We start from the raw sequence: 16,837 nt of genomic DNA, 5'->3' as shown, positions 1-16,837 counted from the left end.
GCTTGAGCGTCCTCATGCTGGATCCACTCACTTCCCCCAGAGTAAGCAGTCCAGGAAAGACCAAGACGGAAACAGCAATATCTATGACCTGGCGTTGGAAGTCCTGGTTCCAAGGACCGTGATAGACTGAGGAGATGGCCTAGAAGGGATGGGGCCAGCCCAGGAGTCTGAGGAGGAGGCATCTGTGAGGCAGGGGAGTGTGGCATCACACCGCTGGAGACTGAAGACAGCAGCGGGGTGCTGAGACAGACGTCTGCCGGTGGGGCGGGCGGGGGTCGGGGGCAGCTTCTCATGGGAAGTGTGATGTAAAGACGGCAGCCACTGACAGCCCTTTGGAGAAGGCTCGCGCCGCAAAAGGCAGATGAGTGGGATGACAGAGGTCTAGGACAGAAAGGGAGGGTTAGGCTCAGCTTTGTTTGTAAATGTGGGAGTCACCCACGAACAGCAGAAGCGCGTGTCCCAGCCGCAGAGGTTCCTAAAGCCCGGGGATGTCAGACCCCAGGGAGTGCAAGTGCGCCACCTAGTGTTCAGCCGTGGCATCCGCCAGACTCACTGCTCAGGGTAGGTGCGGCCTCTTCAGGTGAGAGCAATCTGCTTTGCTGGAACAGAAAAATTGCTTTTTCTGAAGCCTGTACTCTAGGACAACCCACAGGGGTAGGGAGGGGAGGGAGGTGGGAGGTGGGTTCAGGATGGGAGGGAAACACGTGTATACCTCCGGCCGATTCATGTTGATATACAGCAAAAACCATCACAATATAGTAATTATCCTCCAATTAAAATAAATAAACAAAAATTTTAAAAAATCATAAATCCACATAAACTGCTCCGAAGAGAAACTAAAACTGCTGATGGAAGGCTAAGTGGGAGCGTTGTCCTCTCTTCCCCTTGACACTTTTCTTATGCCCTCGTCTCTTCACCTTCTTCCATCAGCCCTTCTGTTCCATGTCCTTTTCCATCCTCCGTTTCTATGATACAGATCAGAGTGATGCTTCCACAAGCCAAGGAACCCCAAGGACTACTGACAGGGAGAAGAGCATCATGGAACGGATTCTTCCTCAGAGCCTTCAAAAAGAACCAACTTTGTCCACACCTTGATTTCAGGCCTCCAGAAGGAATAAACTTCTGTTGTTTAAAGCCACCCAATGTGTGGTCATCTGTTACGATGGCCACAGAAAACTAACACAACTACTCTGCAATAAACAAGAACGAATATACCCAACACCATAGTTGGATTTCAAAATGATACACTGAGTGGAAGAAATTAGACCAAAAAACAAAAACAAAATTACTTGTACGGTTCTATTTATATGCAGCTCTGGAAAATGCAAACTAGCTTATCTTGACAAGAAGGTAACACATAGTAGGGGAGGAGCAGGGAGAAGACAGTCCAAGGGCATAGGACATACTATGTTCACCATACTGATTATGATTCTTTCGTGGGTGTATACCTGTCAACACTTGGACTTCCCTGGTAGCTCAGATGGTAAAGAATCTGCCTGCAAGGCAGGAGACCAGGGTTGGATCCCTGGGTCAGGAAGACCCCCGGGAGAAGGGAATGGCAACCCACTCCAGTATTCTTGCCTGGAGAATCTCATGGACAGAAGAGCCTGGCAGGCTACAGTCCATGAGTCACAAAGAGTCGGACATGACTGACTAACACACACATGTATCCAACTGTACACTTAAAGTATATGCCGTTTATTATATGGCAATTATATCTTTGAATATGATGCTAAGACTAAAGGAGGCAAGTAAAACCTCGCCAATCTATCCTGTGATGGTCATTCTGGACAATTCCTCTCTTCCCCCTAGGCTGCCTCTCTTTCTTCTGGGAAGTTGTCATCTAATTACAGTCAGGCTTTGGTCTCTCCTGTCCTACACCCCTTAGCCACCTACATCTCCACCCCTTAAAACCAACAGCAACAACATGCACTCCAAAACAGATCCAAAAAGTCCTCTTTCATCCCTGCCTGGTTTTCCATTTACTTCCTTCCCCCTTTGCCGTCACCTCCAAAACTCAAGTAGTCTTTATTCTGACTTGACGTCTCTCCGAAGTCTTGAGCTTTGGTTTCTTACCAAATGAACTAATCACCATATTAGTTCTAATAGTTCAAAAGTCTTTCCTCATATCTATCCTCTTTGATGTCTTCACTGCAAATCCAAGCTCTGTCTCCTCTTCTATCAGCAACTTTCCGCCAGACCCCCGCCCTCCATCACTCTAGCATTGACATTGTCCGTACCGCTCATTTTCTTAGTTTTGTGATTCACACGCCTTCCTTGCCAACATGCTGTCACACGAATCCCATCCAATCCTGCTTCATTTCAAAAGGTCAGAATTTTCACAAAATAAATAACATGTTATCAGTGACAGCCCTCCCCCATCCGGAGCTCAGGCTTGTGAAGAAGGCTCTGAAAAGGTGCCAGTGCCTGACGGTGGGCAGAAATGCAGTGTGTGGCAGGGCAACCTGGAGGAGGCCCAAGAGCGGCATGATAGGGATGTGAAGCAAATTAAACAGGGTGTGTCCCAGAGACGGGTTGCAGGGGGAGGCGAGGGCAGAGTTCTGCTTTATCTTTTCCTGCTTTAATGAAGTATAATTGACAAATGAAATTGTACAGTATTTTTAAAATGTTTGATATACATCATGAGACGGTTGCCCCCACCAAATTAATTAACACATCCATCATCACCGTACATATTTATTTTTATTTTTTCATATTTACTTTTAAAAAATACAATATAATGCTACCACGGAGAAGGAAATGCAACCCCCTCACCAGGAGAATTTCATGGACAGAGGAACCTGGTGGGCTACAGTCCATGGGGCCGCAGAGAGTCAGATACCACTGAGCAACTAACACACGTGTTACCAACTAGGGCCGCCACCATGTTATACATTAGATCCTCAGAACTTCTCCTATCAGTGAAACTTTGTACCCTTCGCCCAGTGAGAGCTCTACTTTTATTCTTTTATTTTCTTGTTGTTATGTATTTATTTATTTGGCTGTGCTGGGTCTTAGTTGTGGGATGTGGGATCTCGTTCGCTGACCAGGAATTGAACCCAGGCCCCCTACGTTGGGAACGTGGATTCTCAGCCACTGGACCACCAGGGAAGGCGGGAGAGCTCTACTTTAGATGGGTAGTGAGGGAAAGCCACTCTGGGGAGGTGACATTTAACTGAGGCACAATGTAAGAAAGAAGCAGACAGGCAAGGAGTTGGGCAAGACGGTTCCAGATGGACACACCAGCATCTTCAGAGACCTGGAGTGGAACGCAGTGTTTGGTACCCCAAGCCAAAGGAGGCATGACTGAAGGGTAGGGGGTGGCTTCTGGCATGAAAAAGAAAGGGTTAGTTGCTCAGTCATGTCCGACTCTTTGTGACCCCGTGGGCTGTAGCCCACCAGACTCCTTTGTCCATAGAATTCCCCAGGCAAGAATACTGGAGTGGGTTTAGCCACATCCTTCTCCAGAGGGTCTTCCCGACCCAGGGATTGAACCCTTGCATCGAAGGCAGATTCTTTACCATCTGAGCCCCTTGTGGAATGAGAAGGGGCGACAGATGGCAGATGACATGCTCCTTCAGTCCTGTCAAGGAATTTGGATCTTATTTTAAATGAAGTGAGAATCCAATGTCTGGCTTTTTTCCATAAGCTTTTGCCAGATGATACAGTATTTGGGGAGGCATAATTTCACACTGTAGCTATCTGAAAGCATAGCTTGAACTGAAGAAGAAAAAACTCATCTGCTTCTGCACCAAAAAAAGGATGAAGAGAAAACTGAAAACCAGTCAGTGTGGATTTGCCAACTCAGTTAGACTCGTTAGCTTTCTGGAGTTTCATGGACAAGTATGCTGGTATAATTTGTAAAACTTGTAAAATAAATGAATTGTAAATGTATTCAAAGGATGGGGGCTGAGAATTCCCTGGCAATCCAGTGGTTGAGATTTGCACTTTTGTGCTTCCAATGCAGAGGACATGGGTTCAATCTCTGTTGGGAACTAAGATCCCACATGCTGTAATGCGGCCAAAAAAAAAAAAAAAAAAAAAATCTTAACAGCATCGGAAAATGGCTTTGATCTCAGGGGGTTATTAAGCACTTACTTAGGGAGCAGTTGTAGAAAACTCTTTATTTGATACCCAAACAAAAAGCAGTTTTTACCACTTATTCTTTAAATGTTGAGCTGTGAATGAATGACTCAGTGATTTTAAATAAGTGCCCAAAGTCTGTGGTAACTGGTTGTTGATACTGAGCTTATCCAAGGTGGTGCAAACAGTGATTTTAACAAAGGAAGGAAGGGAGGGAGGGAAGGAAAAAAAGAGACACAATGCTTTTCATAACTGTGTCTCAAGAATGTTAAGAAACAGGCAACTGTTTCTTAATGTTAAGAAACAGTAAAAAATACTGCTTAGTATAAAAAATAGTGTTTAACTTGTCACTTCTTCTGATGACCTAATTTTTTCAAATCGGGGAAGGGCCAAATCTGAGCTATGTGATGCTCTTCATGGGTCTTCTGATTTCCTCATAGTTTTTATTTTCAGCGTTTGCTCCATCCGAGCCGGTCAGGGTTAGAAGAAAGTTCCTGGCCAATATTCACCTTCTGTGCCCAAATTTCCCTTACAATGTGAGTCTTGGCAAATTTTCAGAAGTTGAATCATCATGCTCTAGCATATACAACTTTGCCAAAAGAGCTGCACTTTATCTTTGGAGCCCCTGCAGATAGTAAGCCTTCACAGTAAGCCTGTAAGTACATTGAAAAAAACACATCATTTTTGTAAAACAAAGTTCTGCTGGGAAAAACTTTTCTGTGTAATCTGGAGAAACTCAATCTTAATATACCAGAAAGTTCTTTCGATGGTATCTATTTGGACTTCTGATGCATCTCAGAATGTTTCATGGCCCCACCTAGATTGTGCACCCCTGGGCCTGGTGGGGTTCATGGCTGCCCTCTCCCCTCTTCCCCAGCTGCCCACAAGGCCTAACAAGGTAACAAGAATGCCCTCATTGGAATTTTAGACTGGGCTCCACTCTAGGAGCTTCTGGAATCTTGCCAAACCAGACACCAAAAAATTAGCCTGCAGTTTCTGAATGAGAAATTTTAGGAGAACTTGAAATCAGGAACATATGCTTTTTTTTTTTTTTTTTCCAAATCACACTTCATAAGAGTCACAAGTAATCTTTAAATTTAAGGGAAAATGCTTTGGGGGAAGCTTTGGTTATTTTGGTTACCCCTATCTATATTCTTGTCTTTGTTATTAATTTTGGAACATGTCTTCTTCCTATCAAAAGTAGTTAAATACAGATTAGACATTTGCTAAGATGAGAGTCAGAGAAGGCAATGGCACCCCACTCCAGTACTCTTGCCTGGAAAATCCCATGGACGGAGGAGCCTGGAGGGCTGCAGTCCATGGGGTCACTAGGAGTCAGACATGACTGAGCGACTTCACTTTCACTTTTCATTTTCATGCATTGGAGAAGGAAATGGCAACCCACTCCAGTATTCCTGCCTGGAGAATCCCAGGGACGGGGGAGCCTGGTGGGCTGCCGTCTATGGGGTCGCACAGAGCTGGACATGACTAAAGCGACTCAGCAGCAGCAGCAGCAAGATGAGAGTATCCAGAAGGTGGTGGGCTTGGAAAGAAGAGATCCCAGCCCTGGTCCTGCCCACCCTTTAGCTGAGGGACTTTAGGAAAATCACTGTCTCTGGGCTTCCTAAGAATCAAACGAAGGCTTGGAGATGATTATGTCAGCTCTCCCCACCCCACCCCCCCTTTTTTTTTCTTTTGCTGGTGAAAATATGTGAGAAAGAGGGGAATCCCCACCACCAACTGTCTGAAATGAGAAAGTCTGGGGACATGGAAGAAGAGGATAGTGGAGAGAAAGCCTTCATACTGGGCACCATGAGCAGACCCAGAGATAACTTATTTGGGGTTGTTTTTGTTTTTCTTAAAAAACTTATTGAAATATAGTTGACTTACAATGTTGTGTTAGTTTCGGTTATACAGCAAACTGATTCAGTTATCTATCTCTTTTAGATTCTTTTCCATCACAGGTTATTACAAAATACTGAATATAGTTCCCTGTGCTATACAGTAGGTATTTGTTGGTTTCCTATTTTATATATAGTAGTATGAAAGAGAACTTATTTTGTAAAAACAAAGAGTAGAGGGGAAAAAAGAAGAGGTGCCCTCATGCACACTCCACTCTTACACAGGATTCTTTTTAAAGGTAGTTAAGTGCCCAATTTCTACCTTGCGAGTGCCATGTTTCTACTCATTAAGACACAGCCACAAGGAAAAGTACAGATCTACTAAACACCTGCTCAATCTGAGAAAAAAGGCCAGTAAGGAGGACAAATGTTTTTAGCTTATCCATATTTTCTGATTTGTCTACAATGAGTTCCTATAACTTATGCCATAATATTGAAAATATTTTGTAAGTGAATAAGGAGAGGCATTTGTCTTGTCTTCCAGGATTCCCTGGAAATAGAGATGTTTCTTGCTCTTGGTTTTGAGAATGGTAGTTAATTAATTGTAGTTGATCTTCACGGTATAGAATGAGGGTGATCTGATGCCCTAACACTATTTAACATAAAAGAATTACAATTAAAGAATGACAATCAGGGACCCATATATCAGTATATTTTCTTAATATTTTTTATTATTCCAAATTGTAAACATTTAAACTTTTATTTATTTCTGTTATTATAAAGGGAGTAGAATAGAATCCTTGGGGAAAATACTATCAAAGATGATGAAGATATAGAGAAGACTTTAAAATGAGAGAAACAAGTTTAAAACAGGTCTTTTATTTGAATATTGAATACATTCTATTTGCACAGAGTGTGCTGGGGATGAAGTTTACTAAAGAAAAAAAAACCACTGGCAGAAATACAATTAAAATGGAAAAAAAATCAAATATAACACAAATGACAAATAGATACAAGAGAATTCCATGAAGCCCACTTAGAGCATTCCATCATCTGATAAATTAGTTTATAATTTAAACTTATTCCAGACATGAGTGTTGGGAACCACCATCTATAAAACATGACATAAAAAAAAATCAAAGAGTACATCACAATTTATGATATACATCACAATTTCATGAAAAAATCTTTAATGAAATCAGAATCTAACAATTGGAAAACAGTTAAACTATTTATTTAAAAAAAAAAATCCCTCAAACTAGTGTCCTTATTAGAGGCAACAGTGTTTCTCAGGCAGTTTCCAACATAAAATAAGACCTTATCGAACATCCCATACTGGAATTTATCTTTTCGGTACAAACAGTGGGCTTCTGCCCGTTATAGCAGAACAACTCAGATTTAGTTTTCACTTCCTCTGGATTCTCAAAGCAGCAGTAAGACAAGTCTCAGGATCATCAAGAGGCTGGATTAAAATAAAAGACAGGCAAGGGGAGGTGACTCAGGAGGTGAGAGAAGGCTCACGTGCCACCTAACCTGTGGGTACTAGACCCTGGCTTCCAGGGTGCATCTTTGCTGCTACTCCCTGGGCCAGAGACGCTCTCAGGATCCCTGTACTTGAACTTCCAAGATGTGACTGAACTGGCCACTTAAATCATGTTCACTAAGTGAAGGAGAAAAATCAGAATTCAATGTTTTGAAAATCTGGGCTGAACTTTCATAAGAGAAAGGTTAGAAAACACAATTTTCAATAGTCAGTAAAGGCAAGGAGCTTGAAAAACTCATCAAGGGGCAATTTTATGCCATTATTACAATCTCAGCTACTTTCCAAGCTTGGAGTCTTGTCTTTATAACCTGTAAACCCTACTTTGACTTTCCACCACTAAGTATCATTATTAGAACAGGACTCTCTAGAAATCAGCCCTGTATAATCACACTTTCATTCCCAAATCATAAACACTATATCCAGCCACGCTAGAAAATTCTATTGAAAAGTAGAAAGCAGAAAATTTCTCATTCCATTACCAGCTAGAGATTATTAATATGAAGTATTTGAAGAATTTCCTTCCTATCTTGTTTATACACAGACTTTCAAAAAATTGAGATCACACTATATTTGGTTGTTTATTTGGTTCTCATCTTCTATTTTGTCATTGATATTTTCAAACATCACCAAATGGTTTTTGAAAACATGAGATGCAATACTTGCTCAATATTCTACTAAGTGGACAAAACAATAATTGAACCAGTTCCTTACTGGTGAATTTTCAAGCTGCTTCTAATTTTTCAGTTCATCATGTCTTCAACTAGACACAGAGTTGCAGTAAACATCAGTCTTTGTATACAGCTCATTATTTCTTTAGCATAAATTGTTAAAAGTGAAAATGTACATCAAAGAAAATGAACACATTGACAGCTTTCAACATATAAAGGCAGCTTCCAAGAATTTAAAATGTTATGCACAAATTTTCACTTGGGAATGTACTTAATCTCATGGAAAGAATTAAGATTAAGAGAAACATGAAGCTCCCTGTTTATCTTTTTAAAAAATATTAAGTTTTCTCCCTTAAAAACTCAAAATAACTGCGAGAGACTATTACTGTCGAACTCTCTAAGAGAGATATCAGATTTAAATGAATACACTTACTGTCTCAGACAGGTAAATCCTGAGAAAAAAAATGAGGCTGATTTTAATTCTTTATTCTGAAAAACGGTAATTGTGTACATGTGATCAGATACTACTGCAGCACTAAGTGTATTTGATAAAAACATTCTCAGGCACATAAATGTCAGCAATTGATTGAATGGATGATGTTTTAAGGTTTTACAGTCATGCTGACTGTAATAAAAATTACTTTGACCTTTCAAGTTAAAACTGACTTTTGCCCAAAATTCAGCACTTCAAAATGACAGCAGAGAAAAGAATAGATCAAAATAGGTTTTTCTTACCTTAAACCTGCAACCAGTCCAGCTGGCATGATTTTCTTGGATCTCTTAAATCTCACCCCCATTATGGTGGCCAGGAAGAAGGCTGTAACTAAAAAACAGACCAATGCATGAACCAGGGCCTCAAACATGTTATCAGTGCTTGCTTGTGAAACAGAGGGATTTGATTTCAGCTTTCTGATATAACAATGATTATGTGTTGGTACTGAGTTGCTATGCTCTTGAAAAGATAATGTGTTCTGTCAAAATACTTTATAAATTAGCTAATCAAAAAGGTTTCTGAGTAAACAAGCATCTTAAAATCCATTACTGAAATATCTTGAAAAGAAAAAGTGTTTTTCTAACTTCAATTTCTATTTATAGAACACTCCTGGAAAGGCCAGGACTGTATCTTTTTCAAGTTTCCTCAGGAACACTAGGCAGTATGCCTAGACTCACAGGAGACATCCAATAAATGGAAGGAAAAGAATCAGTTTCTAAAGCGAATCTGTAAAGTTAAGACTTGATTAATGAAATAATAGTAGGAAAAGGCTGATTTTATTTCGTAGCATTCCATTTTGAAAAAATGAATGCCTGGAGACGAAATATATAACAACAGTCTAGTAACAATACTAAATTCAGAAGTACCATATCAGCCTTTTAGAAGCTGAACCACTATGATCAGAGAATATGTAAGAGATGAGGCCATTGATATCACAATTAAAGAACAACTTTCAAGGCAAAATCACTTGCTGATAACACACATCAACATGACTGGCAATAACATATATTAACTGTTTAAGTGCATATGAATAAAATGCCCAATATATGTATATCTTTAAAAAAACATTTATTTATTAGGCTGCGCCAGGTCATAATTGCAGCATGTGGGATCTAGTGCCCTGCCCAGAAGTTCAGACCTACACCCCCCGCATTAGAAGGCAAAGTCTTAACCACTGGACAGTCAGGGAAGCCCCAGCCTTGCTTTTCTAGGTTAAATCTTAAGGCAAAGCGGGATCTAAAAGCAGTTTGTGAATTCAATAAAACAATCCAAGACTGTCTCTTTTTAGAAATTTTCACAGTAATATAAACTATGCTACCATGCATTTAGGAGGGTTAGCAGAAAATTCAGACATAATTCCTCATTTTTTCTAATTTTATTTTCTCTTCCTAGTAAAAAACTTTACAGAAATATTCCTCTGAGGCCTGGCAGCGACATCATTACTTTTGATGAGGTCTGTGTAGAAAGGAACAAGGATAGTGTTCCACCTCCATACAAGCATTTGCCACCTGCCATCTGACCGGTATTTTCTAGGACACTTGGGCTGGGTATTAAAAAGCTACCCCCAGGCTTTGATTTTGCATAACCAGGAAAAAAACGCCTTACACAGTGACAGCTTTACATCTCGCTTGTCATTGGAGACACGGTAAGCTCCATAGCCAGCCAAAAACCCAACAAAAAGACCAGCAATCAGAGACAGAACACCACCTGGAGGGGGAAAAAAAAGTAAGGGTTCAGATAGAAAATCCTCAAATGAAGACATATCTTTATCACTTAATGTGTGATATAAGCAACAAGTGGAAGAAACGTGTTTCTTCTTGGGCACTGTAACTGCACAAGGCCAAATCAGGTGTCAGCTATCCATGGACAGTTTCTAAGAAATGACTGTTCCATGCTGAACCCCGAGAACACAGCAATGGGAGGGATGGGTATGGAGATAGAGCCTGCCTTATCGTCGTGCTTCCAATGGCGACTGTATGATCTTAGACAATTATCTAACTTCTTTATGTCCCTCTTTTATTCCCCCTATTCTTTTTGTCTCTATTATTTCACTCTCAGCTGGTGATGATAAAAATAAGATAAATGATGTTTTCAACTCAAGGAGGTAGAGAGGGTCCTATGCAAACCAAGCAGTGGTTCTCTCCTGAATAATTAACAAAGGTTCCAGCCTCAACACATAAGGACTCAGGGGTGGATCATGACAATGAGTAACAGGAAAAATCCGGTCACCGATCTCAGCTGCCAACCCATCCCCTTCCGCACCCAGTACCTGCCCAGCATTGCCCCGGGCACTGGGACAGACAGAGAGGTCTTCCTGTGCCCTGGGTAGAGAGGAAGAGGGCACACGCCAGTGATACTGTGACCAACACACACCATCCCCACTTCAGGGCACTCACTCTATTTAGAATCTATCAGATTGTAATCTCTAGGGTCAAGGCATCTCTGGGGTTTTTTGGGGGGTGAGGAATTTAAATGTATCATTTATTTTTATTGAAGTATAGTTGATTACAGTGTTGTGTTAGTTACTGGTGTACAGCAAAGTGATTCAGTTATAAGGCATCTCTGTTTTTTAAACATCTACAGAAAATTCAGATAGTAGCAGGGTTAAGAACCATTACAGCAATGCACATACACAGACACCCATCCAGAAACAGAAGTGACATGCACTAGGTTCTAGCTTAATTCTTTAGGCAATAAGTGGAAGAAGATGCCTTATAACTAAAGTAACCCTTTCCTGCCACACCCTGCAGCAACCCCAACACACACACACACACACACACACACACACACACACACACACACTCTCGCTCTCCTTTTCCTACACCTCAAAAATCACTAAAAGAAGTAACCTTCAAAACCATATAGACCTGAAAGTCAAGTCCCCCAATGTCACTGATAAAACAGTCTTCAAAATATAACTTCATTTTATGAATTTCTTAAAAAAATAAGAAAGAGAAATGTGGGACACTGTGACTATATAAATGCATCTACCTTAAAACAAAGTAAAATAGAAAACTTGGCCTTTCATTTTTCTCCATGAAATTCCTTTATTTTATCAACTGGGTGTTTTCTCCATCTTGGAACAGAGATGAAGAGACCACTTCAGATATTATAACTAAGTATGAACAAATTTTCTGTTGCCACACATAATATCAACATAATTCAGTTTTTTGACACATTTGGGACTCCATGGACTATATAGTCCATGGAATTCTCTAGGCCAGAAAATTGGAGTGAGTAGCTGTTCCCTTCTCCAGGGTATCTTCCCAACCCAAGGATAGAACCCAGGTCTCCCACATTGGAGGCGGATTCTTTACCAGCCTGAGCCACAAAGGAAGCCCTTTTGACACTATGAGTATGTTAAAAAAAAAAAAAAAAAACAACCAAAACTCATCTGATAAAAAGTGAGTAGCCCTGAGGAGGTTAAGTCAATTAATTATGCAACTGATATTAACAGATCAAGGGAGACCCAGACGCCCAGGCTCTGGAATGACAGGCTCTGTTCACCCAGCCCCAGGGAACGCCCCTCCTTCCCCGAATCCTCCCACCACATGCTGGTCCTCAGCCACCTGAGGACTTCATTAGCTTCCTGTCCTATTTATAGACTCCTCAGATGACCCCAGCACAACCTCCCACCAGGTCCTTTTGAGGAAAAATCTGGTTTGGCCTCACCTCTCCGCTTATATCCCAAAATGCTTCCGAATGTCACCAGGGCTGCATAACCAAAACCAATCAGGTCCATTGGCAAGGTTCAAGTCTAAAGCAAGGGGGAAGGGACATATTTTACAAGATAAAAAGAGCCTGGGGGAGCAAACGTATATAAAAATGATGTGCATTCCACAGAATTATATAATATATATTATATTACATATAATATGTAACCTCTAACCTCTAACCTCTTTAACCACTTTAACCACTAACCTCTTTAACCACTCCCACCTGCACCGGCCACCTGGTCTGGAGCATCTTCTCTTCTAACTTCCTTGACCTTAACTCTATCTTGTAATTCTTTCCTTTTTGTACCCACTCCTCTTCACACCTAAGAACAGGAAAGGGGTAACAAGGACGTGTGCTTGTTGACTGATTCCCTTTCAACGTGCTCTTTGCTTTGTTGTGAGACAGCTCTCCTGTGGTGGCAGAGACACCCACCTTGGTCCACGGGAAACCACTGAAGGATGCAATGCAAGGCAGCCCTGGCAGAAGCTAACTGAGTGACCGTGAGATCCTGCAGGCCTCACAGCAGCAGCTGAAACACCCACAGGTGAAAAGTTCGAAGAAACTCCACGGAAATCCTGCCTGGAATTCTCCAAGACGTAGGAGAAAGAGTGCTGGCTACAGGCTGGACATATGGCCTGTGGTCACTAGTGGCTGCTGGACCCTGGGCCATGCCCCATCCCTAAAAGGCCAACTTCCCCAAAATGAGGGGAATAGACGAGGTAAACTCTAGAGTTTTTTGTTTTAATTCTAAGATTCCTGGCGGTGACTGTACATCTTTTTACATCTCTATTTTCTCCCTGGGAAAAATAATTATCTATGTATACACGAGGAATGGTATATGAGAATTTTTTGTATTTTCACAATGTTCTCACTGTTTGCCATTTAGGTTAACCTGATCTTTAGTTCTCTGTAGCAACCGGTAACAAACTGGCCCAGAAGAATGGAAAAGGAAAGTAAGCTAGCACTTACTGTGAGCAAGGGTCTGAGGTTGGGAGACCAAGTCACAGGAGGTGATGGCGCTGAAAAGGAGGCAACGATGGAAAATTCTCAATGTCTGTGGGATGAAGAATCAAAACAGGATGGTTGTTGATGCCCAAGAAGTGGTCCAGTGGGGCTGAATATAGAAGAAGGAAGGACCTGTGTTCCAAAACCATGGATAAATCATAATGAGGATGTCGTTTCTGAGCAGTTACCATGTGCCAGGCACCACTATAAGGGCTTATATGTATCAACTCATTTACTTATCACCACGACCCTAGGAGGTAAGTACTATCATTATCCAATTTGCAGATGAGGCGACTAAAGCACAGAAAAGGCAAGCAGCAGCCCCGAGGTCACACAGCAGAACCAAGATAGCAGACTCAGAGAAGTGTCATTCCTAATCAGTAGTACTTCCAAAAACTAAGTTAGTTGCCAAAAGAGTGAACGTGCAAGTGACACTGAGGTTCCTGAAAGTTTTGAATTCTGCGTTAAGTACTTCTTGGCCTTGTAGCTTAGCCCACACTACACTGTCTTGCACCTGGAGACCTATCACCCTCAGCCCCGTGAGCACCTCACGTCCAGTCCTACTTCCCATCTTTCTCAAGGAGCCCATGATATTCCACAGTGTATGCTTGTCCTCACCAACATGTAATGTTAGGCACGTTCCTTAATCTCTCTGTATCTTAAGTTTCTCCATCTGTAAAACAGGGATAATAAAAATATCTACCTCACAGAGTTGCTATGGTGATGAAATGAGTTGCTGCTGTAAGGCACTCAGAACCCATGCCTGGCACACACTGAACACCCAACAAGTATTAGCTGCTCAAATGATGATCCTCTCTTTCACTCTTACACCCATTTTTAAGCTTGACGTGAACAAGGGCAATACTATTTCAGCACAGTAAGAAATCAACTGAGGCGGGGTGGATTTAAGATGCAGGCGTTCATAGACTCAAGCCATAATAGTACTGATATAACTTGCACGTGTACTCAATTACATCAACAATGATTTCTTGGGTGTCTTCTATGTGCCGGCAGCAGGAAGAGACGGAAAACCCCATTGATGGACATGGCCCTGATCTTCCAGGACTTCCAGTGTGGCACCAGGGAGGCGGCAGCTGCATGAGGGAGCCCTCAGAGGAGAGGCACAGGCCCTATAACCAGGAGCTTCACCCTCCCAGGCTGGGAGCCTAAGCTTCATTCTGTGAGGAAGCAGGGACCCAGCTGGGGCCTTGAGGAGGGCAGGAGAAAGCAAGGAAGGAGGCTGGCAAGGAGGGGTGTGTCCTAGGCAGAAGAGAGACGCCTACGAAAGCCTAGTGGCATGAGACAGCATGGCATGGTTTTAAAACGGAGAGAAGTGCAAGCGGTGTAAAAAGACGGGGTGCAGGTGAGCAAGGGCCAGACGACTCCTGGACCCCTATAAAGGGGGTCTGGTGAAGGTGGGCTGCGGGTCTGAAGCAGTAAGCCAAGCAAGAGATGATGGTGGTCTGGCCTGGAGAAATGAAAGTGGAGTGAGGTGGACAGGTCAGGTGGTTGAATCAACAAACCCAGGGTGTGTGTGTGGGGGGGGGGGGGTGGTTGTCAGGGAAGGGATGAATCTCTGGCTTGGACCACTAGTGGGGAGAAGAGCCTTGCTATTGTTTCCTGAGACAGGGAAACATGTTCAGTCTAAGATGATCAAGACACAGTCAGGAAACACCCTTACATACAGAGGTGAAGTTATGAGAGAAATCACTTATCATCAGGTGGTAACAGGAACCTAATTTTTTCCTTAAGTCAATCACCTGCTGTGGAAGGCTGTTTCCTTTTCCCTCCTCTGAGCCCCCAGCCCCACCCCAGTTTTTCCTCTGACCCTCTCCTGGGCCCCTGATGCAGAGTCACTTCGGTTGACCTTCTCTCTCCTCCACACCAGTCAAGCTCCTTCAAGACTAAACTCAGGAATAATTTCTGCCTTAAGATACTCTGTAACTGACCTACCCTAGCATAGCTCTATTGCCAGGAAAAATCCCTTCATCTCCTTAGTGAACTGAGTGTTCTAAGGAGGCAAAAGAAATCTATTCTCAGCTCTTGTAAGGTTTTACAGCGAAAATCCAAGCAAAAGGCAATTCGCCCTGTCGCTCCTTTTCCGTTGCAGGACCGTTTGATTTGCTCAGAATTACACAAGAAAGCCAGAGGCTGCGTTAACAAGGCGGGGACGGGAATGAGGATGGTGTGGGCGACGCATCAAGTGCTCCCATCGCAAATGCAAAGCCCAGCCCTTGGAAAAGCCAGAAAGCATATTGGGTGCAATGCAGCAAAATGATTTACTGCACAGCGCACAAAACTAGGTGACAGGGCCCTGCCTTGTCCCTAGCCCTCCAAAATTTGGAGAACCCACTAAGAGATCTCCCTAAGCTATTATATAAAAACCATTTGCATATGCTAAGTATCAATAATTACCTACCTTTGAACTCCTTGGGGGCTCGAAAGACTTTCGAGTGCAGTCTGAATGGTGCTTGGAAGGTTTGAAACCTTACCATGCATTTCTGCGTTGATCCAAGGGCCCCACCCCCTTCTCCATCTCTCCCTAGCTCCGAGAAGGGAGGAGGGAGGACAGGTAGGAGATTCAGGACCTTGGAAGGAAGAAATTGGGGGACTTCCCAGAAAAAGGAGAGAAGCGATACCCGGAAGAGGAGACGCCACCCCCTGCAAAATCTTCCCAAGTTTCTCGGCATCGTTATCTGCCTGTTTCTGCACCTTTGCATGAAAATTACGGGCAGAAAGATCTTGAGGTACAGCTAGATGTACAGCTCACCTGCAGCCTCAAGCTTTCCCCGCGGGTGAAAAGAAAAAAGTTGGGAGCCAGCTACAGGAAAACTTCGTACCTGGAACCGAAAAGCTAAGCTCACCGCCAGCGCCTTCCCACTGAGAGCTCACCTCCCAGCACTGGGCGGGGCTGCTGGTTCCAGGAAGCACCGGCCCCTCCCCCTCACGCGCATGCGCTGCATCCCTTCCTCCGCAGCTCGGTCCTACCCGGTCGGTTCCCTCCCGGCGCAGCGGAGGTTGTTACTTGCCTGTACCACCTGCATTGCCGGCGCTCTAGCATCCCAGGCGGCGGCCACACTTGGTCACTCGCTCGGGACCCGGCCACTCGCTCCGGCGCCAGGCTTTCGGGTCTGGCCCTGATCCTGGGACTGGAGTCTGCTGCCCCCTGCTGGACGGAGCGAGACTGGGCGTGGACCTGGGTATAACGGGGATTCCAGAGAGCAAACGATTTTTAACCAGAGAAGAGATTCCTTCATTTAAGGGGCGTTTGTGGGGCCTCTCCAGCAGGCCTTTTACGTACTCTCCAGCAGATTGACCCCATTTTCAGCGGAGGGAGCTAAAGTTCGGAGAGGCGGAGGAGTTTTCCACAGACTTAACTCCTAAGTGGGGTGCAAAGGTTAGAACCCGAGTTGGTCTGGTTTCAAAGCCTGAGCACCCTTCAGTATATCGCACCATCTACGACGTTATCTAGATGTGGTGCGGAGAC

At 43.3% G+C, this 16,837-nt stretch overlaps 1 protein-coding gene across 1 annotated transcript; it reads right to left on the bottom strand.

Moving 5' to 3' along the window:
• Positions 1-6,783: 6,783 nt before the first annotated feature.
• TMEM14A (transmembrane protein 14A) lies at positions 6,784-16,256 on the bottom strand. The gene is made up of 6 exons (XM_065913097.1): positions 16,121-16,256; positions 13,315-13,482; positions 12,301-12,385; positions 10,234-10,335; positions 8,871-8,958; positions 6,784-7,386 (listed from the first exon to the last, which is right to left on the bottom strand). Exons 3-6 carry the CDS (start codon positions 12,368-12,370, stop codon positions 7,347-7,349), a joined length of 300 nt encoding a protein of 99 aa, XP_065769169.1. The 5' UTR covers positions 12,371-12,385; positions 13,315-13,482; positions 16,121-16,256; the 3' UTR covers positions 6,784-7,346.
• Between the last annotated feature and the right edge of the window lie 581 nt (positions 16,257-16,837).

Source organism: Muntiacus reevesi, chromosome 20 (genome assembly GCF_963930625.1).
Source record: "Muntiacus reevesi chromosome 20, mMunRee1.1, whole genome shotgun sequence".
NCBI classification, from domain to species: Eukaryota; Metazoa; Chordata; class Mammalia; order Artiodactyla; family Cervidae; genus Muntiacus; species Muntiacus reevesi.
Note: the sequence above shows the minus strand (reverse complement) of the source record. Positions and strands in the feature narration are given on the sequence as shown.

What these genes read in the sequence shown, in the direction of transcription:
- TMEM14A (XM_065913097.1), bottom strand. Translation starts at nt 12,370, where the DNA reads ATGGACCTGATTGGTTTTGGTTATGCAGCCCTGGTGACATTCGGAAGC. An exon ending in AGATGTAAAGCTGTCACTGT is followed by an intron (nt 8,959 to 10,233) that starts GTAAGGCGTTTT and finishes TCTGTTTTTTAG; the next exon opens with TTACAGCCTTCTTCCTGGCC. An exon ending in GGACTGGTTGCAGGTTTAAG is followed by an intron (nt 7,387 to 8,870) that starts GTAAGAAAAACC and finishes ATTTTAATCCAG; the next exon opens with CCTCTTGATGATCCTGAGAC.